The sequence below is a fragment of the Vicugna pacos genome, chromosome 25 (assembly GCF_048564905.1).
Source record: "Vicugna pacos chromosome 25, VicPac4, whole genome shotgun sequence".
NCBI classification, from domain to species: Eukaryota; Metazoa; Chordata; class Mammalia; order Artiodactyla; family Camelidae; genus Vicugna; species Vicugna pacos.
In genome coordinates, this window is record NC_133011.1 from 11,870,769 (window position 1) to 11,897,030 (window position 26,262).

General features: G+C 45.9%; 2 protein-coding genes and 1 pseudogene across 3 annotated transcripts in view; 1 reads left to right on the forward strand and 2 right to left on the reverse strand.

Annotated features, from left to right (window-relative positions):
• BAALC (BAALC binder of MAP3K1 and KLF4) overlaps nucleotides 1-26,262 on the forward strand; it is a 328,207-nt gene that overhangs the window by 17,241 nt on the left and 284,704 nt on the right. The window lies entirely within an intron of this gene.
• LOC140689262 (large ribosomal subunit protein eL32-like) lies at nucleotides 10,497-10,935 on the reverse strand (annotated as a pseudogene).
• Nucleotides 11,608-12,508, reverse strand: LOC140689261 (uncharacterized). The gene is made up of 2 exons (XM_072949592.1): nucleotides 12,212-12,508; nucleotides 11,608-12,085 (listed from the first exon to the last, which is right to left on the reverse strand). The coding sequence occupies exons 1-2, from the start codon at nucleotides 12,422-12,424 to the stop codon at nucleotides 11,657-11,659; spliced, it is 642 nt and encodes a 213-aa protein (XP_072805693.1). The 5' UTR covers nucleotides 12,425-12,508; the 3' UTR covers nucleotides 11,608-11,656.

Consider the following 26,262-nt stretch of genomic DNA (forward strand, 5'->3'; position numbering starts at 1 on the left):
TCCTGACCTTCCCTTTCTTGAGTCATTCCTCACACTCCTGCCAGAGTCTTTCTGGAGCATGGATGTGGTTTTGTCACTAGGGCCCCAAAATGTTTCATGACCCCTGTTTCCTATGTGGTATATGATAAAAATTTCAACATGGCCTTCCAGACCCTTGGCCCTCGGCTCTTGAGTCCTCACTGCTTCCTAGCCCTGCCCTCGCCTTTCCTCTCTATGTGTTTAGTCTTGCTTCCTCAGATGGGACATTGTACCTTCACAATTGCTCATTGCACAGATCTAACCCTGAAGCCATGCCCGCTGCAAAACTCCCCTAGATTCTCCCCATGGAACCAATCTCTGTGGCCGCATTTCCCTATTCTACTTTTTTTCTTCTAACCATGATTTCCACTGCTCTCTGGTCAACCAACGGGATGCATGGGCATGGGTCCACCCTCCTGCAGGAATGAGGGCTTCTTGGGGGGCAGAAATTGTGTCCTGCTCATTGTCTGTCCCCTGTGAAGCCTTGCATGAAATAGAAGCCCCAGTAGTGTTTTCTGAGATTGACAAGATAGGCACACACCTGCTTCGTTATCCCATCTTGCATTTGAAGATGATGGGCTGTTTCTTGGCTATCACGGTGGGGTTTCAGGCCTGGCTCTGTGGGCATTTAGCTGTGTGGTTGCACAGTGATGTAACTGCGTGCTCCAATGACCAAATGACTGCTTCGCTGCATGATGACACAGCTGCATGGCTGCATGGCTGACCATGTGGCTGCCCGGCCATGTGGTTCTATTGCTTTGGCAAAAAAACTTCCCTTTACTTTTCTGTGAGTTGCATCAAGATTTCTACCAGCATTCTGAGTTTGGTTGTGTTTTCCATAAGGAAGCCATTCACATTTGGGGTGGGGCTGCGGCATGCATTCATAAACATTAAGCAACCCTCGACCCTGCCACCAAACTGCAATGTGGCTCTTGTCATCAAGACAACCAAAAATGTCCCTGTGCCCTTCCATACTCCCCTCCCCACCTGTTAAGATCCCTAGATCATGAGCACAGGGGAGTAAGGTGAAGGGAAAATTACAAAGAAATTGTGCTCATCAGACAAAGCCAATAGCTGAAAAGGATCCAAATAATTGTCAAGTACAGACCCTGAAGTTTTCATGAGCTGATCAAGACCTGCGGGCTTAAGGGCCTGGGCTGAACTCCCACCGCCTGTCAGCCGCAGAACCCACACTGGAATGAATTTTTAAAAAATCTGGGATCTGTAATACAGAGATTCCCTTATTTTTATATAACAAATACTTGTACATTTTACTTTGGGCCAGACACTGTTCTAGCCACATAACCAAACTCATTGAGTATTTGCAGCAACCCTGTGAGGTCAGGTTACAGCCACTTTGCAGATGTGGCCACACAGCACTTACTTTCTTTACGCCATGTAGTTGTTGTTGTTGTTGTTGTTGTTGTTGTTGTTTTTTGATAGTACAGGGCAACCCCCGGAATGTTGTGGGCAGATCAGATGGTGTTGAGGACTCAGCTCTCAGTCGTGCACAATACATGCGGCCGTCATTCATCGTGACTGTGACTGTGTCCCCATGCTCCTCCCAGTGTCCTTCCTTTCTTCTAGGTGGTTCAGCTCCATCCAGATGTCCTAGGTCTGTCATCTGAGTTGCTGTCTTTTCCCTGACAGGACACACCTCATGGGCACAGGATATGGACCTGTCCTGGGAGAGGTCATCTTTGCACAGTTCCTCTAGGGACCTGGAATTGAAACTCTCGCCACTCTGGGTCCTGCTTAATTCTTAGAATCCACTTGCATCTGAAACCACAGAAGTGCTTATTTCTGTGTCTTTGCTCCAGGAATGCTGCGGGGCTCCCCTGTGGTTGATTTTGTTCCCGAGACTGGGAGAACCGAGAGGGGAGGGAGGCAGATAAAAAAGGAGGCTGAAACTAAATATTCATCATTGAAGAGAGAGCCCTGCTTTCCCAGACTGCTTTTTTCAGGCCTCAGGAAAACTCTCTTTGTTGCCAGGGACCTCGTGAATCAGGGCTTTTTTGAGATGGAGACGTGTGGGTGGAGGGGGGGAGCCCCTGAAGGCAGACACCGAGTTTTGGATGGGTGAGGACACTGGGGATTCTCCCCTAGCCAGCATGTTGGGAGGGGGGGAGATAGTGATTTCCTGGTATCCAGAAAGACCTCGTTTTATTTTTTAAAACTTCAGAGTGGTTAAATAAATGCATTTGAATGTGTCTCTGGGCTTTTGAATTTGTTCAAACCCAATGAACACATTAACCATTAATGAGGTGCTTGTGCCTCTTTGAAAGCCTGGTAATAATCCCCTTAAAAGAGAATCATATCTATTTAATCTCTTTCTCTCTGTGTAATGCTAAATACAGCATCTAAACTGGACTTATACCCTACAATGCCCAGGGTGGCTTAGCTTGCCGAGGCCTCAGGACACATTAGGATGCTTTAAATCCAAATGGATTCTGAAAACAAATGTCTTACAGGTTAATTCTAACGATTGGTTCATAAGACAAATCAAGGATCTAATTCTGGATGAAATGTAATCCTTTTGCCTCTATGAGCCACTTAACTCCGTTATTGTGCCTCAAATGATGCCACGAGTATTCGTTAATTTTGTTACCTAAGTTCTAAATTTTTTTGGTGTGGGTTTTGCTGTTGGAATGATAGAGAAATAGACGTTCTTGAAGGGCTTGAAACTAAGGCAGACCAAATATTGAAATCTTCCCAGTTAACGAAGCGTCCACACTTTTTACCCTAAAAAAATGAATGAATTTGTTTTTTCAGCAGTTACTTTGGGAGCACTGACAGGGTGCTAGACACAGTCCTCGGCACTTAGGATGGACCTATGAAGAGCCCTTGTGGAGTTTACATGATCCTTTGTATGAAATTTGTCGTCCTTCCGCATCCATCCCCTCCCCACCTTGCCCCCATCTCCTGCATGTCTGTTAGCTGAGTGGCAACATGCCAAGCTAAAAACCAAGATTCTGTTACTAAGGCTAAAGCAGAGGGTTAACATTAGATGGCAGCTAGCAGTCTGGCCACAGTCCCCCCCCCCCCAATTTTTTCAGATCGTTTTGAAAATAGGGGAACCATCACTGAAGGAGGCTCCCAACTTCCATCTCCATACGTGGAATTATACAGGACAGAGCCTGTAGGATGTGGCAGACCCGCTTTACCTTCCTCATTTACTCATCATACCCTCCTTCTCTTAAATAGTTAAACGCCCAGAGACTTTTCTTTCTCTTTGCTTTGGCTCAGCTGTGTCTTTCTCAAGGCTAAGCTACAGAGACACCTTCCTCTGTCCTCACCTTCCCTCTGTTTCCACAACTCCCAGTTTACTCATTTTCCCTCTGTTATAACTTTCCAATAGTGTGAACTCCAACAAAAGGCAAGGTTGAGCATGAATGAAAGCAAAAATTTAAAAATTAAACATGTATGCAGATCGAATGGCCACGAGACGATTTTTGTGTTCTCGCTTATTTATGTTCTAATTTCAGGATTGTCTTGTCATTTCTGAAGAATATCCTTTTGGCAGTGATTTCTGGCCTGATTCCTCTCTTTCCTAATTACACTGGGGAAAGGAATTCATTCATCAATCTCTTAACTTATAAGGGTCTCAGAAGTCACCACTCCCAGACAGATGGGCTTCAGCAACTTAAAAGTGGTACCTTGAAACCTTTCGATTTAATCATAGTTCCAGGAAGGGAGTTAAATACTGAGTTAAGGTTAGCTTCTTTGAATGCCAGGAGACTGCCTTTGGGTGGCCCTTGTCTGGCCTGGCCCCGGTTGTCAGCAGTGTATCTGGAGCAAAGAGAGCAAACCCAAGAGGGCTTTTGAGATGAGGCATTGGTGGAGAAGGCCTGCTCTGCCACAGCTGAACCGCACTGGTGAGCTTCACTTATTCACTGAAATAAACTTACTCTGTACCAGGTCCCTGCTTTACATATATCATCCTCTCAAATACTATTCTTGTTTTGTAGGTGAGGAAATCAAGGCTCAGAGTTCGAAAGGAACTTCTCCAAGGTCCGTGGCTGGTAGAGCCAGATTCAAACCAAGCTTTCCTTACTCCAGAACCCTTCCCTAAGGCCATGGGGTCCTAAACTTTTAGAATTCATGGGCCAGTAACTTTGTTTAAATTTGTGTAAAATTAAAAAGAAAATAAGTGTGAGTGTGCATACATGCTAATACAGAGTTGCTAATTTTTTATTTTGTCATCAGGGCGTGAAAAAGGCCTGTCATTTATTATTACTACCATTTAATTGGATAGAATATTTCTCTCTCTCTCTCACACACACACACACATGAAAAACCATTTCTAAATTAATTCAATGAGTATTTACTGAGCAGCTATTATGTACCAGGCACTATTCTAGGCACCAAAGAATATTATATTGACAAAATAAAATTTCCACCCTCATACTTAAATCCTGAGATTTGGTGGACTAAAAATAATAAGGAAAGTACATGACATGTTAGAAATGAATGCTACAGGGAGAAAATAAGGCAGGAAAGAGGGATGTGAGTATGTGGGGGAGGAAGCCCTGGCTGAGGAAGGAGAAGGAACACACCCATCTTGCTAAGAAGGGACGTGGACAGTCCCAGCACCCGCACGTACCTGCTATGCGACTGCATCTTTCTCATTGTGCAGGACAGTGGGGAACTCGTCCCTGTGACCCAGCATTGGAAACCTCTGCCTGGTGTTAGCCTAGCTCCGTAGAAGTTGAGACAGGAGGAGCTGGTGAGGATAGTTCAGTCTCTGCTTTCCATTGGTTTCCTCTCAGCCTTTTCCCCCTGAGGGCTTTCAGTTCCTAGGCTGCTGATTGGCTGGGGTTTTATCTGGCCTAAGCCACGATCCAGGAAGTTTTCATTATGCCTCAGTGTAAATCGGTATTTCAGAGGAAGCACTTGCTTTTTGAGAGTGAAGCTCTGGGGCCGTGCCTGCCTGCCTGCCCTGTACCACCCCCCTTTGCTCGGCTTGCTGACTGAGTTGGGAGGAGGAGCGCTGGTTTCTTTTCCCTATGTGTGTGCCGAGGAGTATATCGAAGTGTATTTCTCAAAATGTTAAAAGCTTAATTCTCATGCAAATAATGAGCAGGTCTCACTATCTATTTAACTCATTAATAAGGATCACAGCAGGGTGGTAAAGCCAGGCCAAAAGAGAATATGAGGGTGTGGTCATTAAAGGGGCTGCAGGAATCCTTGTGGTGTTGGAGCTGTTGTGTATCTGGACTGTGGTGATGGCTACAGGAACCTACGTGTGTGTGAAACCGGACAGGACTAAATACAAACACACAAAGGACAATAAGTAACGCTGGAGAAATTTCAGTAAGATGTATGGATCATGCTCATGTCAACACCCTGGATGGTAAGTAAGCAGTGGAAAGAAGGAAAGCAGAAATAACGTTACTAAATTAAATACAAAACTTGTTATATCCTATAGGGCAAAAAAGAAAAAAAAAGGTAGAATGTGGTTTGGGGGTTATTCTCTCTAGTAAATGGGAAAGAAACTCATCACACATTATCAGCTCCCAGAACTGTAAAATATTTGGGTCATAGCAAAATGTGTGAACAAAGTTGCAGACTCCAGAACAGGCCCTTCTGACCTCAGCACTATTGCTGTCCTGGGGCCTGGAATGTTCTTTGCTGCAAGAAGCCGCCCCGGGCATTGTAGGATGTTTAGCAGCATCTCTGGCCTCCCCGGATTAGATGCCAGGAGCTGTCTCCCTGTCAACAACCAGAAATGTCCCCGGATGTCTGTAGGGGGTGATGTCACCCGTTAAGGACCACTGTGCTAGGCTCTTGGGCCCACAGAGCCTGAAGACCTTAAGGTGAGCTTGCTGGGAAGTGCTCCTGGCATGATATGAATCGTCTCTTCCCAGCTTTCAGATAATTGTTCTTCACACATAAAACCACTAATTACAGGGTCACTGTGCTGGACAGACGTGCACTGAGCTTTACCAGGAGTCACAGACATTTAGCAGAACAGGCCCCTTAGACATTGCTTCGGCCTGGTCCGACCGCCTCATTTTCCAGCTGAGGGTTGTGAGGGGAGATGGTGTCTCTGAAGCAGACAGCTGGTTCCCGGCAGGGTGTGTCCGGTTAAGCGCTCTCTTGTTCTGAAATGGGTTTGAGGCAGTTAGTCTGGAGTCATTACAACTTCGTGAGCATCAGCTACATGCCAGGTACTGTGCTAGGCTCCAGGCTTTGACCGTGACCGACACTAGGTTCTGTTCTCGAGGTACTGAAGGTTTTAGTGGGCGGATGAGGCTGTGGGCAGATGACTACTGTGCGATGACTCAGTGGTGAGAGCTGGAAATGGTACGGAAGAGGTAATAGAAGGTCATGGGGGCCTTAGAATCTCAGGGCTTTGGGAAGTCAGATGAGGACTAGAATTCCCAGTTCCTGATCAGACGGAGGTGGTTGTACCCCCTGCACTAGCCCTGAGTTGTTGCTCCTAGCCAGAGGGGATGTGAGGCACAGAAACGACTGCCCACAGGGCAGGCCCAGCCAGCTCCTGGGATTACTGGCAGCCCGGGAAATAATGATGCAGAAGTGGGGAGCTGTGAAGAACACGGGGGAGAAATGAGCAGATTTCTAGCTAAAAGATAAGGCCAAAGATAGGACAGGTGGGCCAGTGGGAGGAATGCAGTTCCCAGTTGGAAAACGGAAGACAGCTGGAGCCTAAGGAAGAGGAAGCAGCAGTGTTCAGAGCCCAGTGGTGTCAGTGGCTTGTTGTTACTAGTCATCACGGGTCCTCAGGGAGCTGACTGCACAGGAACCTGAATCTGGGTCTTCCAGGTTGGCTGGATCAGGGCTCCTGTGCTTGGTCACGGGGATGAAATGACCTTTGGAACTAACCTCCAGAAAACTTGGCAGAGTTCACGCCAGGCTGGCACAGGAGCTGCTTCCAAGATATTTTAGATGCAGAGCGTCAACCTCACCCACAGTAGCAGTTCAAGGAAGGAGGCTTCCAACTTCAGCATCCTTCAAGCCCCTCCCCCTTCCTCGTGATTCACTGCAGGATCCAGGGAGACGTACACTGTAAAATACGGACCAGAGGGAGAGCCTCCCTGGCCTGGGTGTCAGGAGGCCTGTTTCCCTGCAGCAGGTGGACCATTCAGGCTTCAGGAGAGCTGCCCCAGAGTTGCTAGCAGTGGTCAGTTCTTTTCTCACACAGAGGCTGGGATGAGTAACTCACCAGCCCCATCACCCCTGCTCCATACAGACCCACTAACCTAGGCGTATAATTGCTCACATTGGTCCCAGACATAGAAGTCATGGTTGTGTCACTGGAATACCTAAATTTTCAGAGCACTATTAGGTACTAACTGAATTCCCATGCATGGTCTCTGAAAGCGGGATGGGAAAAATCCTATGATGCCAAGTGTATTAGTTTCCTGTTGCTGATGTAACAAATGACCACAAATGTAGCAGCTTAAACAACACAATTTATTACCTTCCAGTCTGCAGCCTGAAACAGTGTCATTGGGCTAAGGCATGGGTGGCGCTCCTCCCTGGTTGCTGTAGGAGAGAATGAATTTCCTTGCCCTGTCCAGCTTCTAGAAGCTGCCCACATTTCTTGGTTTATGGCCTCTTCCTCCATCTTTAAAGCTGTCCAGTGAAGTCTCATCTCGGGGCCTTCTTTCTGCAGCCACGTCACCTTTGATTCTTACTTTTCTCCCTCCCTTTTCTGCTTTTAAGGACTCCTGTGATTACACTGGATAATCCAGGATAATCTATTTTCAAGTCAGCTTAAAATAGCAACCTTGATTGGAATTAGCAACCTTACTTCCTTCTGCAGCCTTAATTCCCCTTTGCCATGTAACCTAACACAGTCACAGGTTCTGGGGATGAAGAGTAGACATTTGTTGGGGGGAGCATTATTTTGCCTGCCATACCATGTCCCCAGACATAATCTGGGTGGTCAAAACCTAGAGAGCCACAGAGGAAGGGATCTGCCATTGTTTGAGTGCCTGCTGTGTGCCAGGCAGTAAACCAGGTGCTTTAGAGCTGACCTCAGTCTCCCAACCTTCAAGCCGTAATTTACCAGTGAGAAAATGCTGGCTCCCGGAGGCTTAGTCACATCGCTGGTGACTGTGGAATTCTCTCTGTCTGTCCTCCAGTCCATGCTGCCATCTGCTACCCTTTGCTCCTCCCAAATAGGCCTAGAGGCTTCAGCATATATATGAGCATGTGTCAGTATACGTGGGGGTGGGGGGACAAAAACACAGTAAGAGATCACTTTCTGAACTTGAAGCCAAGGAGAATCGACTTAAAATAGCAACCAGACCGGTGACTCATCCAGTGAATTGTGACTGTTCAGCTGCTGACAGCAGGAGGCCAGCAGGGGGCAGGCTCGGGCGACCCATCCAGACTAACGCACAGAGAGCTGTCATTACTCGGTTGATTTATAACTTGCCTGATGTAGGTCTACCTCTAGCATCCAATCAAAGCAGGATCTGAGTCATAAGAATGTCTCAGGTTTTTTTTATCCAGCCCTCCTGTAAAGGGAGGGCACAGGTGTCATGAGAGAGTAATCTTCCTGTCCCAGGCTTCACCCCTCCAACGCCTGGCTGGAATAGCCTCGGAAACTTCTAATTCTTTGTGCTCTGATTCTGTACTCACCAAGCACTTTGGCCTGATTTGATCTTTTATAGCTGATTGGCTCTCCTGCAAAACCACGATTTAAATCGTCGGCCAGGCCCTGATTACTACTGCAAGTCGATCATTTGACTCCATCTCGGGTGGCCTCTTCTCTCATCCCTGTCATTAATCCCTCCAAACCTTCACCACCCCGCAGCCCCCATGTCCATCATGGGCGCCTGCCTCTCAGGGAGGCAGTGCACCTTGTACTTCTGCTGAGAAGTGGACCAGTGAAATTCTTCACATTGTCTTCTCCCAACTTTTCTGGTTTTTTTTCCCTCCGTTTTCAGCTTCTGGGTTGTTGTTTTTCTCATTTCTGCTGTTTTCTCCCATTCTAGTTTGGAATTTTCACCTTCTCTTTCTGTTTCAGTAGTTATCCTAAAGCTGTAGCATACATACTTAATTTGTCAAAACCTGAAGTTTATCAATAACTTTCCTTGTTCCCATGTTAGCTTAATTCCTTCCTATAAAAAAAGACACTGGTCCTTGAGAGTGACACATGGGGTTCTGTCCCAGGCCTCAAAGTTAAGTGATTCCTAGGAGACTGTGACCAAAGACACCTCCCTGAGAGATCTGGGTAGACTGGAGGGACCAGATTGTGAACTGGAGTCTGTTGATACTATGCATCTTTCCTCCCCCAAGCTGGGCCTTTGGAGATAAGATTCAGTCCCTGTCAGCACCTCCGATTTCTGCTAGTCCTTCCTCTTTGATTACTAAGTGTGTTAGTTTTCTGGGGCTGCTGTAATGAAGTGCCACGGATTGGATGGCTTACAACAACAGGAACTGTATTGGCTCAGGTAACAGACAGGCTGAGGGTAGGACTGCCTTGGGGTGAGGCTGGGTTCAAGGTTCACGTGATGTCAGGGACCTCATATCTCCCTTTCCATCTCTCAAGCCCCTTCTTCTGTGAGGGCTCTATTCTCAGAGAGGGTCTCCCCTCGCAGTGGCCAGACCACTGCCACAGCCGCTCCTCACATCTCCCAGAACCATGTCCAATGAGAAAGAGAGAGCCTCTTTTCCAGGAGCTTCTGCAGGGGTCCCGAGAGTTACTGACTTGGGTCACGTGATGCCCCGAGCCAATCACATGGTCCTGGAGAATGCAGAGTGGTGATTGGCTCTGCCCTTGGTCACATGCTCTAACTCAGATCACCTGCTCTGAAAGTGGGAGGATGAGGTTACTCAGGAAAAGATATTCCAATGGTGGGGGACAAGCCCGCTGCAGTGGTTTGGAATCTTACGTTCTATCAAAGGGGCTGTCGGATTATTAAGTAGATCAGGGAGAGAATCTCTAATGAAGAATATATCCTTCAAAAATGAGAAAAGATCGATAATTTTATGCTTAAGCAAATCGGACTGCACAGTATGGGCAATATGGGTCTGGAAAGGTGCAAGGAGCTCTAAAGCAACCTCTGATAGAAAGGAAATATCGCCTGCATGTTCCTCCAGCTCTACCTCTATAGGCCCACAATCTGTGAACACTTTGTCAGATATTTGCTTGATAATATGCCAAGATATATTCAACTGTGATGAGCACTTACATTTTTATATATCTTAATGTATTCACGTTTTAGATTTTTTCCCCTAAAATTGCTTGTGAAATCTCACATCTTTATTTTAATAGGCAGCTTTCTAAAATAACAATTAATGATTGTCTTTGAAAAGTCAAAATGTGGCAACTGAAGTACTTTTAATTTCCATTAGATTTTAAAGTGCATTTCTTCAACTTCATATCCAAGTGCCATTTTTAAACATGCCATTTATTTATTTGTTTGTTTGTTTATTTATTTATTTATTTATTTATTGAGCTTCATGGTTTTATTAACACAAGTACAATGTTCATGAGCTGTCTATTCGTTTTCTTCGCTGTGCAGCCTGGCATTGGGATTGGTGACTCTAGGGGCCAGCTGGGCTGCTCTCTCCACAGTGGCTTTGCAGTTCTTGGAGGAGACACTGAGCAATCTCAGCACAGTAAGATTTGTTGCACATCAGCAGCACTTTGAGCTCCTTGACATTGTGGACCAGGAACTTGTGGAAGCCGCTGGGCAGCATGTGCTTTGTTTTCTTGATGCTCCCATTGCCGATGCTGGGCATCAGGATCTGGCCTTTGAACCTCCTGCGCACTTTGTTGTCAGTGACTCTGGGTTTCTGCCAGTTCCACTTAATTTTGACATATCGGTCTGACTGGTGCCGGATGGACTTCTTGGTCCTCTTTTTGACGATCTTGGGCTTCACGAGGTGTCTGAGGGCGGCCATGATGCCGACTAGGAGATGGCTGCCACCTCCATACGTAGCACCGAGAAAGAGAGCTTTAAGCATGCCTTTTAAATGAAAATCAGTTTTTAAGAAAAAAGTGACTTTGTACCTGACTCAGTATAGTAGGGAGGCTTAAAATAAAGCAAATAGTTCAGTGCCTGACATGTAATGGGCTCTCTATAAACAGAAATACCCTTCTGCTACTTTTTAGGACCATTTGAAAACTCTGATGAAGAAAAGAAATGGAATATATCAACTATAGTTTGTAGAGATGATGATGTTTTCCAAAAGGTTATAAGACTTAAACCTAAGTTATAGTGTCACTTTAAATATAATATCTAATTTTTAAGACAGTATTTATTTATTTATTTATTTATTTGCAGTCAGTGATCACTGATTTATTTATCCATCAAGATCAATTTTTATTTTATTTGTTTCATTTTTTAAGGGGAGGATAAAATATATAATTTAATAATAAAAAATGAATTAGAGAACAAATTGCGTGAGGATTTAAGAAAAACATAGTGTTTTTCTTAAAATGAGAGGGAAAATGTAAATACCAAAGCTCCCTTGAGATCTTTCTTTTTCTTAGGTTAGGGGAGGTAGCTGGGCAATTTGAGAGACTTTGTTCCCCAGGGAACAGGGGAGCGAAAACCTCAGCAGTTGGAGTTAGCAGGGAATCACCTGGTGCAGAACTGTGGGAGGCTGACAACAGATGTGGACGTTGTTGAGCAAGCCCTGGTCGGCGGCGCCCTCACCAGGCTGGAAAGGTGGAGGAGGAGGAAGAGCGCCGCAGGTAAGAGATCACCCTGAGCAGCATCACCGAGGTGGGTGTGAGCCTGGCACCTACGGAGAACACAGGGGAACATAAGGACACCCGCCAGCCTGGAGGGCGAGGCATGTGGTGAGAGCCAAGCCGCATAACGACAGAGAGCCCACACGACTGATCGCGCTCTTGAGCGCCAAGCAGAGGTGTCTGGATCTGACGCCGTGTGGTGTGAGGAAGAACACCAGGCTTTAGGGAGATTCGTCTTCCTGTCATGATGTGGATGTTCCGGACAGAGGAGAGGGACTGGACTCGAGGAGGCCAGCTTTCAGCCACTGCAGTAATCCAGAGGGGAGGTGAACGGGACCTCTCCACGAGGAGCATAAAAGGAGAGCCAAGAGCTACTGGGGAAGACTTCTAAAAGGAAGAAATGATAGAGCTTAGTGTCAGACTTGATTATAGGGAAAGAAGGAAAAGAGAAAGGAAATAACTCACAAGTTTTTAAGACGAGAAGCTAGAAAACTCATAGCACAGCTGACATACGTGAGAGATGCAGGAAGGGAACATGACAAGCTCCGTCTGGACAAGCTGAGTCTGACGTGACCTGAGGGACTTCCGTGTGGGAAGGCTGGGCTGCAGCTGGTCCTGCAGGACTGTGGGCTTCTCTGCCCTCTCTTCTCCTCTATCTCTTGCATCCATCCTGTTCAACCCACCGCACCCCCCTGTCAGAGCTGAGGTCCTCATGCCCTCTTGCATCCAGAGAGCGCAACAGTCCTAACCAGTTTTCCTCCCTCTAGTCTCATCCTCTTTGATCTGCCACCTTTCATGTCTTTGAACTTTTCCTCATGTTTCCACTCTGCCCAGCATTTTGTTTTCCAGATTACTAATTCAGTATGTATCTAGGGACATTATAAAGTGTTGCAGTGACTTATGAATGGAACTCCCTTTGCTCATCTCTAAGAAAAGCAAGTAAAGGATTTAGATGACTTTCTAATAACCTATGAGTGTTGAATGTTCTTTCCTTCAGTCTAATGTTCATTCTGAGCCTGGGCCACAAGGATTACTGGATTTACAAGGACTGCAGTGATTTCTGTTTCTGACTCTCTCTCTGAATGTGAGTACCTGTGGGGTGAAGACTGTAACTAGGTCCCTGCGAGTCCCCAGAGGCTGGTGAAATGTCTGGCATGCTAGTACTTGTTGGGATGAACTGATAGGAGCAGAGAGCTGGGATCAGATGTGAGTGAAATGAGTGAAGATGGATGTAGCCTCTGAGAGAGGAATATATTAGAGCAAAGAGTGGGGACTTTTAGAGTGATGTGTGAGCCACCCTCAGTGATCAGTGATGTGTGAGCCACCCTGTGCTAATTTTTTGGACAGAACCTACAAAGCCATCAGTCAGTGGTGTGGGGTCTAAGCAAGTCAGTGCCCATTCTATCTAAGTCCCTGCATGACCTTGGGTTCATGAAGTTTTCCACAGGGCCACCTACCTTCTTGTGTGTCCCTAAGCTTTGATCCAGATATTTTGAGTGGGAAACTTGAAGAAAAATCAGTTTTGCTATTGTTTCACAATGAAGAAAATCCCTGAAAGGGATTTTGATTTTTCTCAGGCTTTGTATTCCCTGGTTCTAGCTCAGCAGAACCTGTTCCAAAACAGGATCCATGCATTGGGGATGGAATCAGGTCACACAAACAACTTATTCACTTTACAGATAATGTTGTCCAAACTCTTCCATTGGAAAAGCCGCCTCCTTCTGTAAATATCGAGAACGGTACTATGATTTAAAGCAAAGCCAGCTGCACCTTCTCCTGGAACCTTGCAGGAACTTGTTGAAGGTGGGGAGCTTGAACTTGGCTTCTCAGAAGAAAAAACTAAGCTTAAACCTGCTTTTAAAGCTATCCTACTTGGACAGCTGAGAGACAAGAACAGGAGATGTAAGAGCCAATTATGGCATTTCAGAAATGAAAAATCAAGTCAGCCCAACTGGAGTTATTTCAGCTTCTGATAGAAAATGCATGGTATCTCTGTCTCATGGGTTCGCTACAGAGGGATTCTGGATCTCATCAACTACTTCAGCACTCAGAGTGAGCTGTGTAGTGAGTGGGCTGTCAGGCTTAATCGGTCCATTCCGACTGTGTCCTTTTTGTCCTTTTGAAATCGTTACTGAAAACCTTCTTCTCTAGATCGTGGTTACAGATGATTATCCTAATTAATTTACTATTGTTTTCTTTTTCCCCCTCTTTCTATCTAAATATTCCATTGCACTTGTCAGGTGTGTATTTTGGCAAAAGCTTACTTTCTAAAGTGGCGTAATTACCAGTCGCAGCCTTCCGTGAGTGGTTCCAATTTGGTGAGTCCAGCTGGGAAGATAATCATCTCAAAAATGCGTTCAGTGAGCTAAGGGAGACTCTAGAAGGAAGCAGAGCCCTAAGGCAAGGCTCTCCTTCTTGGACTCCCTGCCTCCAGGTTTGAGCCCTTCAGATGGCTCCTCCACACTGGCTCTGCTGCCCACTGGACACCATCCAGACACCTTAACGGGGTACATGTGGCCGCCCATGACTTGGCCTCTGCCTCTCTTTGGCCTATTTTGTACCTTTCCACCAACAAGGCCTCTTGGACAGCTTTTGTCCCTGCATCCCAAATATCTCTGCCAAAGGACAAGGAGTGAGTCTCTCCTCCACTGCTGCGTCCCCAGCCCTAGAGCAGAGCCTGGCACATCGGAGAAGTGCAGGAAATAGTCATGAACCACCGTCCCCTGGTCTGTTTTTCTCGGGCTCTGTTGGTTTCTCTTCAGTACAAGAAAGGCCCCCAGCTGGCCAAACTCCTTCTGAAGAGGGTGAGGCCCAGTGAGGGCTGTGAATACTGTTTTATCCTTTATCCCTGTCACACGTGTTGCATATCAGATAAATGCAGTAAAGAGACCCTAATGTAACAGCCGTCTGCTCTATAACCTGGGGCTCCTGCGTCAGCTCAGCCTTTGTCCCTTTGATGGGCCTCCGGGGTCCCTTAGTCTCTGGGTCTTCCACCCTTTAGGGGTTGCTATGCCCTGACTGGATCTGGGACAGAGTCGTGGACTTGGCAGAGTTGGTCTTGATGATTCTCTGCTGTCCCCAGCTCTTTCCTGCATCTCTTTCACCCACCATTACCCCAGCAACCCTTCACTCTCAAGAAAGGATCTGCAGTCTGCATCTTGTGCCTGGGGCTGGGAAGTCGAGAAATCAGCCCTGACTGTGTGCCAGGCCCGGAGCCGGGCTCCCCTACTCTTCTCCCCTTTGAGCACCCATCTTTGGTGCACATATCATCATTCCCATTCTTGACCCAAGGAAACTGAGGCCAGGGGATGCTGAGTAGTGGGCAACGACAGACAGTAGATGGGAACAAGGCGTCCTTGGGGTCACAGATCTGAGTGCTGTCTTGGTTCCGTCATTGGCTGTTTGTCTTTGAGCAAGTTTCTTGGCCTCTCTGAGGCAGCGTCCTGGTCTATAAAATGGGAGTAATCGTATCAGAGAGTTTGATACTTGGTAGACCAAAAAAAAAAAAAAGAGGTAAATGTTAAAATTGAGTCACTTCAGAATGGTCACACAGCTTGTAAGGGGCACAGCTGGGATTTGGACCCGGGCCTGACTGGTTGGAGAGGCAATGCCACCCCACTGCGGCACGGTCCTCCTGGACACACAGCCAGCAGGCCGCCGGTGATGCTTGCTGAGTGAACAGGAATTGAAGTCATTCAGCTCACAGACACTTAGGCCCCACGAGGTTCAGTCTCAAAATGGAGGCAGCTTCAGAGACATGGAATGAAGGAAAAAAAGCAATTCAAATCCTGCTCTGTCTCACAAGAGAAGTATCACAAAAGCAGAAATTTTTTATTTTTTCCAGCTTTACTGAGGTGTAATTTTAAATAAAATTGTAAGGTACTTAAAGTGTGAACATGACTTGATACATGTGTACATCGTGAAAGAATTCTCTCCATCAAATCAATTGACACACATCCATCCCTGGGCTTCTCCTCTCTCAGCAAGTTTCAGTTACGCAGTATAGTGTTAACAGTCACAGTCACCGTTATCCATTAGATCCTCAGACCTTACTCATCTTACACCTCCAAGTTTGTACCCTTTAACCAACCTCTCCCAAGTTCCCCCACCCTCGGCCCCTGGCAACTACTTTTCTCCTCTCTATTCCCATGAATTTAACTTTTTGTTGGTGTTGGTGTTGTTAAGATTCCACGTATAACTGAAACCATGCAGTATTTGTCTCTGGCTGGCCGGCTTACTTCACTTAGCGTGATGCCCTCAGATTCGTCCACGTTGTCTCAAATGGCAGGATTTTGGAAGGAGTTTACTCTTGATGCATAACAAAACCTCTCTGAAATCTTCTGACTCAGACTTTTTTTACAAACCAGGCAGTAGCTCCCCATCTCCCAGTCTCTCTCCTTCTTCTTCCCATCCTTGACACCACTTTTCTGCTTCCTGCCCCTTCTCCACCCAAACTCTAATAAAAAGTCAGCCTAATGTCTCTCTGTTCTTTGACTTCCTTTCCACCAGTTAATTACCTAGATTCTTCAACTCAGAAGTAAGCCATGAGGTCATTCTAGCATATATGAATCCTCTCTGCTTTTAAAAGATTGGGAAAGGTGGAGAGAGGTGAATTTAAGTTACCATGTTCTCTCTCCTGGAACTCGCTTAAACCTTAGTGGTAATCATAGTGTAAAAGATACTGTCCCCCGGGGAAGGAATTGCAAGCATCAGTGGAAAAGAGGGAGGGCTTTGAAGGCTGGGGGTTCTTCTTCTACACGAAGTTAGCCCTGGAGACCTTCCAGCCTAGAATCAAAAGCCCAGGGCCATGCCCTTGGCACCTTCCCAGGGCCCCACCATCAAAGCTCCCCTTCCTGGCAGCCATCAGCCATCTGTAGAGAGAGGAAAGGAAAGCCCAGCATGACTCACCTCTCGCCTGTACCGTTGCCAGCCTCCGGGTAGCACTGCCCAGCCCTGTCACCAGCCCTTCCTGGATTTGGGTACAGAGTGACCTTAATGAGCTAAGGTTGTTGGAGAACTGCTTTTGCCCGAGGGTGTGACATTCATGATGAGGGGAAGCCATCCTTCCTTCTTGCAGCAGGAGCCCCAGAGGGCAAATGGAATCTGGCGAGACCTACAAACTGCCTTTGCGTTTGCCCTCAGCCCCAAATCCTGGAAAGACGCCAGCCTTGATTGGGAGCCCCCGGGAGTCTCAGGAACCTGAAGTGTGGTGCGAGGTGTGCGGCCGGCAGGGCTGCTTACACTGTTTCTGTGAGCTCTTTCCTTCGCTCCCTGATACCTCCAGTGATCAGAACAGCTGGTGCAGTGCATGTTTGCACTTGCTTCCTTTGGAATTTCAGCTGCTTGGTACATCAAGGGGGAAACACTGAACACACGGAGGTCTGTATGGCAGCTTCGTCCTGAACGATGATCCTAGCTCTGGCAACCTGCTCAGCGGCCCAAGACTCTTCCAACAAACACGTCTTGAATGCTGATATATGCCAGGCATGGTAATGAACAAGACAGACATGGTCCTTGGCTTCATGGAGCAGCCAGACTAGTAGGGCAGGCAGTCCCGGAACAGAAAATTCCAACAGTGATGAACGATCCAAAGAAGTACAAGGTGCTGCGGGAGGGGACCAGGGGAACCTAACCCTGTGTGAGGGAGGAGTCTGGGAAGGCCCCCTGTGGACGTCATGCTTAGGTTGACACAGAGAATCAGCCAGGCCGAGGGAAGAGCTTTGTGGATAGATGGGACAGCGTGTACAGGCAGTGAGGTGCCTTTTACATCCAGTAAGACAAGAACATAGAGCAAAGAGCCTTGCGGGCGTGCAGGGATCGGGGACTTTATCCTAAAGGCATTGAGAAGTCCACGAAGGGTGGGCCGGGATCAGATTCATAGCTCTAAAGTGTTGTTCTGCTCTATTCGGTACCTTGTAATAGCCTATAATGAAAATGAATATGAAAAGGGATATATATACATGTATATCACTGTGCTGTACGCTGGAAATTAACACATTGTAAACCAACTCTACTTCAATCAAAAACAAAGAATATAGATACACAGACGGATAGATGGATAGATAGTTCTGGCCGCCCAGTGGAGAACAGAATCTACAAGCCACCATGCCATCCCTTCTCCTCTTCGTTTGGCAGCCTCTCTCTACCCCCTTGATTGGATCACTAGATGCCTGCAACATCCTGGCCTTGTGAGCATCCCTGGAATTATTTTCCATCCCAGAGAAAGTTGTCATGATCCTGCCTGGGGTAGAGATTGTCCAAGGCCAGCTGGCTGCACCCCTGAAACGGGAGCTGATGTGTGGCTTCTCAGTGTTGGGGAGAGAAGCTGACTCCTCGGTGGGAAACCCAGAGGGCTGAGCACCCAGCAGGAGGACAGTCTCAGGGGTCTGAGGGGTAGGAAAATGCATGAAGCTAGTTTAATTAGATATACCCGTCTTCCCTCTGTCTGCACTTCACTGTGACCTACTTGATTCTGCTGCAAGTTACTTGGATTCTGAGGTATTCCAAAGACCTGCTCTTCCCTGAAGGAGTAAGACATTTGAGCTGTGGGTTACCTCCAAAACAACAAAAAGCCTTCCACTTATTTTGATGGCACCGTACATCTCCTTGCTGTTGCCTAGCCCTGAAAAGGGAGAACATGTTTCGCTGTCGATTTTTTTTAATGATGCGAGTAAACACGAATGAGTGTGAAATCAAAGGTTTTAGAGTCTGACAGACGTAGGGTGGAAGCCTGGCTGTGGCACAGGCTGTAGGACCTCAGGCAGGTTACTTAGCCTTCTTGAACCTCTGTTTCCTATTCTGAATAAAAAAAAAAAAAAAGAGGGAGGTTGTAACACCTACGTGGAAGGTTGATGTGACAATGAAGTGAGTTGGGAACCCAATTCCAACTCCATGCTCTTTGCTACCAGTCATTTCAGGAGCCTTTCCATCTTTATTTCTTTAGCTCTGAGTGTGGGGCTGGCACTCAGTGGGAGCCCACAAATGTGTTCATGTCATTTCTTCTGTTACCCTTCATGCCAAAGCCACCCAGTCTTTCTTTTTAAACATTGCTCAGGAATCCTCTCCCCAGTGAGGACTAACCATGTCTGAACTCAGTCACATAAGTAATCCCCAGGTTCTTACCAACAACTGTAATTTGCTCCATCCACATTTACTTTTAGGGTGCCTCAGTGAATTGTCTGGCTGCCTTCAGAGAGGCAGACGTTGCATATCTTGATTTTAAAGTGGTTGCACTGTCTTTGTAGAATAGGCTAACAGCAATGCGGTAATTCCTGTGTGTCATGCTTGGTCTTGGTTGTATTTGGTTACTATAATCTAATAACTAAAAATTAAATAGCCAGATATTCTGGGTGGGGGGCAAAGCCATTACTAATGAGAAAAAGGCAGAATATGACATAGCTCTATTGTTTAAAATTGTTTTTATTTCACAAGTAATAGATTTACAAAGTAGAAATGTTATAGATAAGACCCCATTAACCACCCTCTGATCGTGGTCCCCTGCCTTTTCCCTAGGGACATTGTTATCAGTTTGTTGGGTGTATACGCACACACACACGTATACATATACATACATAAAGCTATATATACACATACATATGTGTATCATTATGCAAAAAATACAGCAATAAAAATATAGTATATAATATAATTTTTTCTTTCCTACGCAAAAGCTACCATTCTTACACATTTATCTTCTGCTTGCTTTATTCCACTCATTATCATGTATTGAACTTCTGTTTATATAAATCTTTATACTTTTAAATTATTGTATAGAATTCCATAATATAGTATAGGTAAAACAGTTAATTTAGTAATTATCCAGCTGACGAATGGCTACGTTAATTTCTTTTTCACTATTACAGGGATGCAAAGAATGCCGTCAACCGGCCTTTGTGCAATGGGGGGTGGTTTTCTACAGGAGACAGTGGGGACTGAAATTGCTGTGTCATAATGTACACACGTTTTAAACTTGCATAGATTCTGCCAACTTTCCCAAAATAGATAGTTCTGTTTGCACCCCCACCAGCAATACAAGAGAACCCATTCACTGAACCCCTTTCGACATTTAGGGTTATCAGACTTCTTAACTTTTGCCACTCTGATGGGTCAGAAATGATACCTTGCTATTTAAATTTTGCACGGCTCTATTTTCCAGTAATTCTTAAATAAACGATTACGTTTCTAACTAAATTACAGAAGCAGGAACGATTCGGTCAGGCAAGTGTTTTATATCCCCTAGTGACAGCCCAGGGCTAGTAGGCACAGGGGAGGCACTCACAGATGCTACAGGATTGACTGATGGCTTTAGATGATCTAAATTTTCAAGAATTAAAACAATTCAGTTGACCTAAATCTCCAAATTCTGATTGGCCCCAGTATACTTCTTATATCTAGTAAGGATATGTCCCCTAATTTCTAATGTGCATCTGAGAACAACTTAGTACCAGCTACAGCTGGCCTGGAAAGAGCCTGCTGGAGAAGCTGGTTGCGCTAAACTCAAAAACTGTCCAGGAGCTTTGAAAAAAAAACAGGAAACAAGCTGCCACTTCCTAAAAGAGTGAACCACCCTGAAAGTGACTGAACCAAGGCAAAAAGAAAACAGGGAGAAGACTGCATTGGAAGACTGTTTCCCTGAGGTCCGATTTCACTGACTAAGCGAGAGTCAAGGGCAGGCCGTGAGACTAGCGTGGGGCCGGCACCTTTCAGCCGTGCGAGGCGTAACCCCTGGGGTGTTTCTAAATCCCTGGCTGATTAGATCTGCAGACTTTGTGGAAAGAAGCCAGGCCACAAGAAGGATATCTTGTCTGGACACATAAGGAAGTGGGGGAAGAATACAAGATCAAAGTAAGCCTTCCCAGTCAAGCTCACTTACCGAGAAATGGGGCCGTGATGGGCAGGGCCTTGGCCAAGGAAGGCACCAACCACTGGAGGGGCCTCCTCCTCCCACCCGACTCCTGGGGCTTTCTTCCCAGGGTCAACATGTCACCTTCAGAGAGTATTCTGTGGTGAGGGCGCCGCTGGCCAGGGTGCCTGGGGCTGCTCAGGTAAACAATTTCCTGGAGAGGCAGTTTCAACCCCATTAAGAAGGTGGGAGCCAGACTGGGCCACGGGGATGAGGAAGGGGTATGATTAGTTGTCTTCCAAATGTCCTCTGCCTTGCCTCGCCCTCTATCTCTCAGGGAGAATTGTGTTAACACTAGTTCAGATGCTTATCTTCCTTCTCCCACCAGTGAGAATTCAACTTTTCCTCCATCTCCTTACCCTCTGTGGTGTGGAACTGGGGAGACTGGGAGAGGCAGGAAGAAAAGGAAGGTAGGTGGAGGGGAGGACTTAGCTGAGAGACTGCAACCCTACTAGAGTACAAGCACCCAGCATAGTGCCCGGCACATAGTAGGCACTGAATAAATATTTTTCAAATGACTGGCTAATTGAAAGACTGATAATAAAAGCAATATTGCAAACCTTAGAAATAGTAAGGTTTTTAAAATTAAAGTGTAGCCAGTTTACAATGTTGTGTCAATTTCTGGTGTACAGCATAACGTTTCAGTCATACATACACAGACATATATTCCTTTTCATATTCTTTTTTATTATACGTTACTACAAAATATTGAATACAGTTCCCTATGCTATACAGTAGGATCTTGTTATTTATCTATTTTATATATAGTAGTGTGTATCTGCAAATCCCAAACTCCCAATTTATCCCTTCCCTCCCACAACCCCAGCTGGTGACCGGGTGAAGTTTGTTTTCTATGTCTGAGTCTGTTTCGAAACAGTAAGATCTGTGATGTGAGAGAGCTGAGTTTTGATTACAGAGTTGAGGCAGCCACACTGTGATTAACCCAGAGATGAGGCACGAACCCGCCCTGGAGAACCTTCTCTGTGATGATCCTGGAGCAGAGGTGGAGGCTTCAAGGAAGGGAAGTGCCACAGAGGGGATGGAAGCAGGAGAGGGAAGGGTAACACTGACAGATTCTAAGGGAATCAGTAGGGAGAAGAAAAGGGAGATTTTGAGTTTTCCTTTTGGCTGCCTCCCAGTTCCTTGGCTAGTTTGTTGTCTCCTAGTGTCTCTGGGGAGAGAAGAATTCAGGCCTGATTTCACCAAGGACAGATGGGACTCTCCTAGCTTCTTCTCATGGTCCTTTCCATTCCAGCTGTTGCTCTCAGCCTCTTTCTTGCACGCGGCTGGGGACCATGGGGAAGCCTTTTCTACCACCAACCCCCACGGCCAAGGGCAGATGTGACAGGCCTGTGACTCATCTCCAGTGCCCTCCTCGCCAGGACCGAGGGCCTTTGGGGACTGTGAGGCTAGGCCTGCAGTTGTCCTTAGAGACTCTAAGTCCCTTGGTCAGTCTCTCTCCTCGACTATTACTGTGCAAATCCAAATGTGCTTCATTTTCTCTAGACAATGGAACATTCCAAAATGTGTTGCTCACCATTTTTAAGATTACAGCTTCATTGAGCTATAATTCACATACCATACAATTGACCTATCTAAAGTGTATAATTAAACAGTTTTTAGTATATTCTTAGAGTTGTGGAATCATCCCCACAATCAATTTTAGAACATTTTCATCACCTTAAAAAGAAGCCCCACATCTATTGACAGTCACTCTTCATTCCCCAACCCCCATGCACCCCAGCTCCAGGCAACCACTAATGTCCTTTTCTGTCTATGGATTTGCCTCTTTCTGAACATTTCATATAAATGGAATAATACAATATGTGACCTTCTGTAACTGAAACACTACACTTTCACTTAGTGTAGTGTTTTCAGGGTTTACCAGTGTTGCAGCAGGCATCACTATTTCACTTTGCTGCCAAATAACAGTCTATTGTAGGTATATACTGTATTTTATTTATCCATCCATCAGTCAGTGGATATTTAGGATCCTTCTACTTTTTGGCTATTATGGACAATGCTGCTGTGAACATTCATGTACAAGTCTTTGTGTGGACATAGGTTTCCATTTCTCTTAGGTACATATGGAGGAGTGGAATTTCTGGGTCATATGGTAACTGTGTCTAACCTTTGGGGGATCTGCCAGACTGATTTCTAAAGTGGCTGCCCCATTTTACATTCCCACCGGCAGTGTATGAGGGTTCCAAATTCTCCACATCTTTGTCAACTCTTGTTACCTGTCTCTTTTTATAGCCATTCTAGTGGATGAAAAGTGATAATCTCATTCTGGTTTTGATTTGTATTTTCCTAGTAGTGATGTTGAATACCTTTTCATTTACTTATTTACCATTTGCATATCTCTTGGGGAAAAATATCTATTCAGCTTCTTTGCCCATGCTTTAATTGGGTTCTTTGTCTTTTTATCATTGAATTGTATGGGTTTGGGGGAATAAGAATCCCTTACTGGATGTATAATTTGCAAAGATATTCTCCTGTTCTGTGAATTGTCTTCTCACTTTATTTATGGTGTCCTTTGAAGCACAAAAGTTTTAAAGTTTGATGATCTGCAATTTACCTACTTTCTGTTCTTATTGCTTGTGCTTTTGGCATCATTTTAAAGAAACCATTGCCTAATCCGAGGTTGTGAAGACTTACACTTATGTTTTCTTTTCAGTGTTTCATAGTTTAAGCAATTACATTTAGATCTTTGGTCCACTTTGGGTTAACTTTTGTATATGGTATGAGGTAGGGGTCCAATTTCATTCTTTGGCATGTAAATGTCCAGTTGTCCCACATATTTGGAAAAAACAATTCTTTCTCCCATTGAAATATCTTGGCACCATTGCCCAAAATCAATTGACAGTAAATGTAAGGGTTACCATTTTTAAGGATTTTCTTACTTTAGCCATCCCAAAGGTCACATTATGTATTCAAAATTACTCATCAGATTGAAGAAATGACAGACACCTTCCCGTTCTAGCTCATTTTGAAAGATGAAGAAACAAATTCTCAGTAGGTAGCTGGGTAGTTGCAGTTTATTTAATTTATAACTCAGTTCAAACAAAATTATCATCAGCCATGTGTTCAGAACTTGAGCCCAGACAGTGCTTGATGAGCCAAAATCTTATCTGATGTGACTTTAGGAGATTCTTCCCAAACAGACTGCTAATGACTCCTACTTTAGTCTTCAGTCATTGAGGTCATTGACTTCGGTCATTGACTTGCAGGTGGCTTCAATTACTTTGAACAGACTCTGTGATCACCTTCACCAAGGGTTAAGGAGGAATTGCCCCTTGTCCTACTCTCCCCATGGCTTCTGGCTGTCATTTTTAACTTCTACGCTCTGCCCCTCTCCCAGCTCCATTTCCAAAATAGCACAAAACTCGCAAGAAGGCATTGGTTGCAATTTATCATCAAGCTTTGGACTCAGCTGTTTCCCATCTTTTGGCAAAGCCAGTGATTGGCTTGTCTTCTGCGTGGAATGAAAATTTTGTGAAGGGTGTCCAAAAAAGACCTGCCCTAGGGGCACACAAATGTCCCTCAAGTTACTACTGCAGAATTCACTATGGAAAGAAATAGAGGGGCATTTTTCGGGCAAAATGAGTATGAGTGTCAGTCTCTGTGTTGGGAGCTTCAAAGCGTAGTCTTTAGAATTCCCTGTCTCAGAGTCCCTGGAGGTGGGGTAGGATGGAAAGAACTTGTTAAAATGCATATTCCTGGGCCCCTAATGAATCAGAAGTTCTGGGGATTGGGTATAAGGATCTGTATTTTAACAGGTGGGTCTGTGCTCACTAAAATTTGAGAATTGCGTACTTGGGAGTTTTTCCTCAAAGGAAATGTGAATACTTGCTGAGACCACAGACTTTGGAAATACACAGAACGTGGGTTCAACTTCAGTTTCTTCTCCTGTAAAATAAGTCTCTTCCTCACGGCCCAGGCTTGAGAGGAGTTGCGTGGAGTAGAGATGCAGATGGCGCTCAGGGTCTAGTACATGCAGCTTTCACAACAAAGTCCCACCAGTCTGGAGCGCTTGGCGCCTAGTAGGATAGCCAGATAAAATTCAGGACACCCAATTAAGCTTAAATTTCAGAAAAACAACAATAATTTTTTAGTAGGGTGTGGCAGCAATGCTGAGGCGAGTTTCCAGGGGCCAGGGGTTGGTGGATCAGGTTCCATAGAAGGATCTGGGGCATTGTTCCTTAACTGATAGCTTCTGTGCCTCAGCCTCCAGCTCTCCCAAATATTCTGTGAGCTTCTCAGATCATCTGAATGAATCACTTTTCTACTTTAATTCACTGGCATCAATTTTTGTTGCTTGCAGCTATGAACTCTGACTGATACAGCATCGGTAACTCCCTACTCAATAACTTACCATCTGTTCTCTCTTCTCACCACTCCTCTGAGCTCTCCTTGAAGTCATCAGAAACCTCTTGGTTCTGTACCCTTTTCTGGGGGAGGAGTGTAGAGAGGACACAGTGCACCCATGGCAACCCTGCTGGGAGGGAGCTAGGGAAATAAAGACCCGACCTCAGGATGCTCCTGCAGAGTATCCCCTGGCAATAGCTAGTGATGCCCCTGGGCAAACCCCACTAGAGGCCAGTGGGCAAGGGAGTTGGTGGACAAGGTGCGGTCAAGCCAGTGTCCTGGGACACAGAGTGGGGTGAAGAGAAGGGGAGAGTGAGCGTGGAGGGGCAGAAGGAGTATCTCCACCATGCAAGGAATATGCTGTCTTAGGTTTGGTTCTCTAGAAGCAGAGCCTGAATGGGGATTTTGTGCAAGTGACTCCTGGAGACACTCGGAGGAGGAGAATGGTGTGAGGGAAGCAGGATGGGCCAAGAGAAGGAGCTGGGCAAAGGTGTAGTTTCAGGATCAGTCTAGCCCCAGCCTGATCTTGTGAGTTACTTTGGAGAAATGTTGCTTTGTAGACATTGCCCTGCTCCGAGGCAAGGGGTCAGGGCTGTTGTATACACACCCCTCTCCCACACCCCCCACCCTCCCACACTTTAAGTCAGTCGTTGGCCATGGGCTGTACCTGGCCTCTTCCAGTGAGGGGGCCTCCTTTGGCCAAGGGCAAGTCTTAGGAGAAGGGGACAATCATGAGCCATTAGCCACCAGCATCTACCACAATTAGGGGATGGATGGGTGTAGGGTCGGGTAGGTGGACCTGGGCAGGCACCAAGAGCATCTTCCAGAAAGATGTCACCGCCTTGTTAACCGGGCATATCTCTGCATGATGATATAAGAACTAGTTTTCCTTTGTGGTCCAGCAACGTCAGATTGCTGTAGACATTTCCAAATGCTTGTGTTCAGTTCTTACATTTATCCCACAGCAGACCAGTAACAGCAGTTTGGTCCCTGGACCATAAGGAGAAGCTTTGTTTTAGACTCTTCTGTGGGAGAAATTTAGGAGCTCTGTGTCATGAAGTGCAAGCAGATACCAAATGTTATAGTAGAAGATGCTGCTGTCACCCCTCTTACTCAGGGTTTTAGGAGCTCTGTGCCAGGAACTGGGGACAAAGACCAGATACATCTTTCTTTTTGTATCACCATGTCCTACCCTCACAGACTGCTCCACCGTTGCTGGCTGGCTTCAGCCGGTGGAGGAGTAGAATGACCAGCCTACCTGGCTGTCCCCGGCTTCCCCGTGGTTATCACAGAG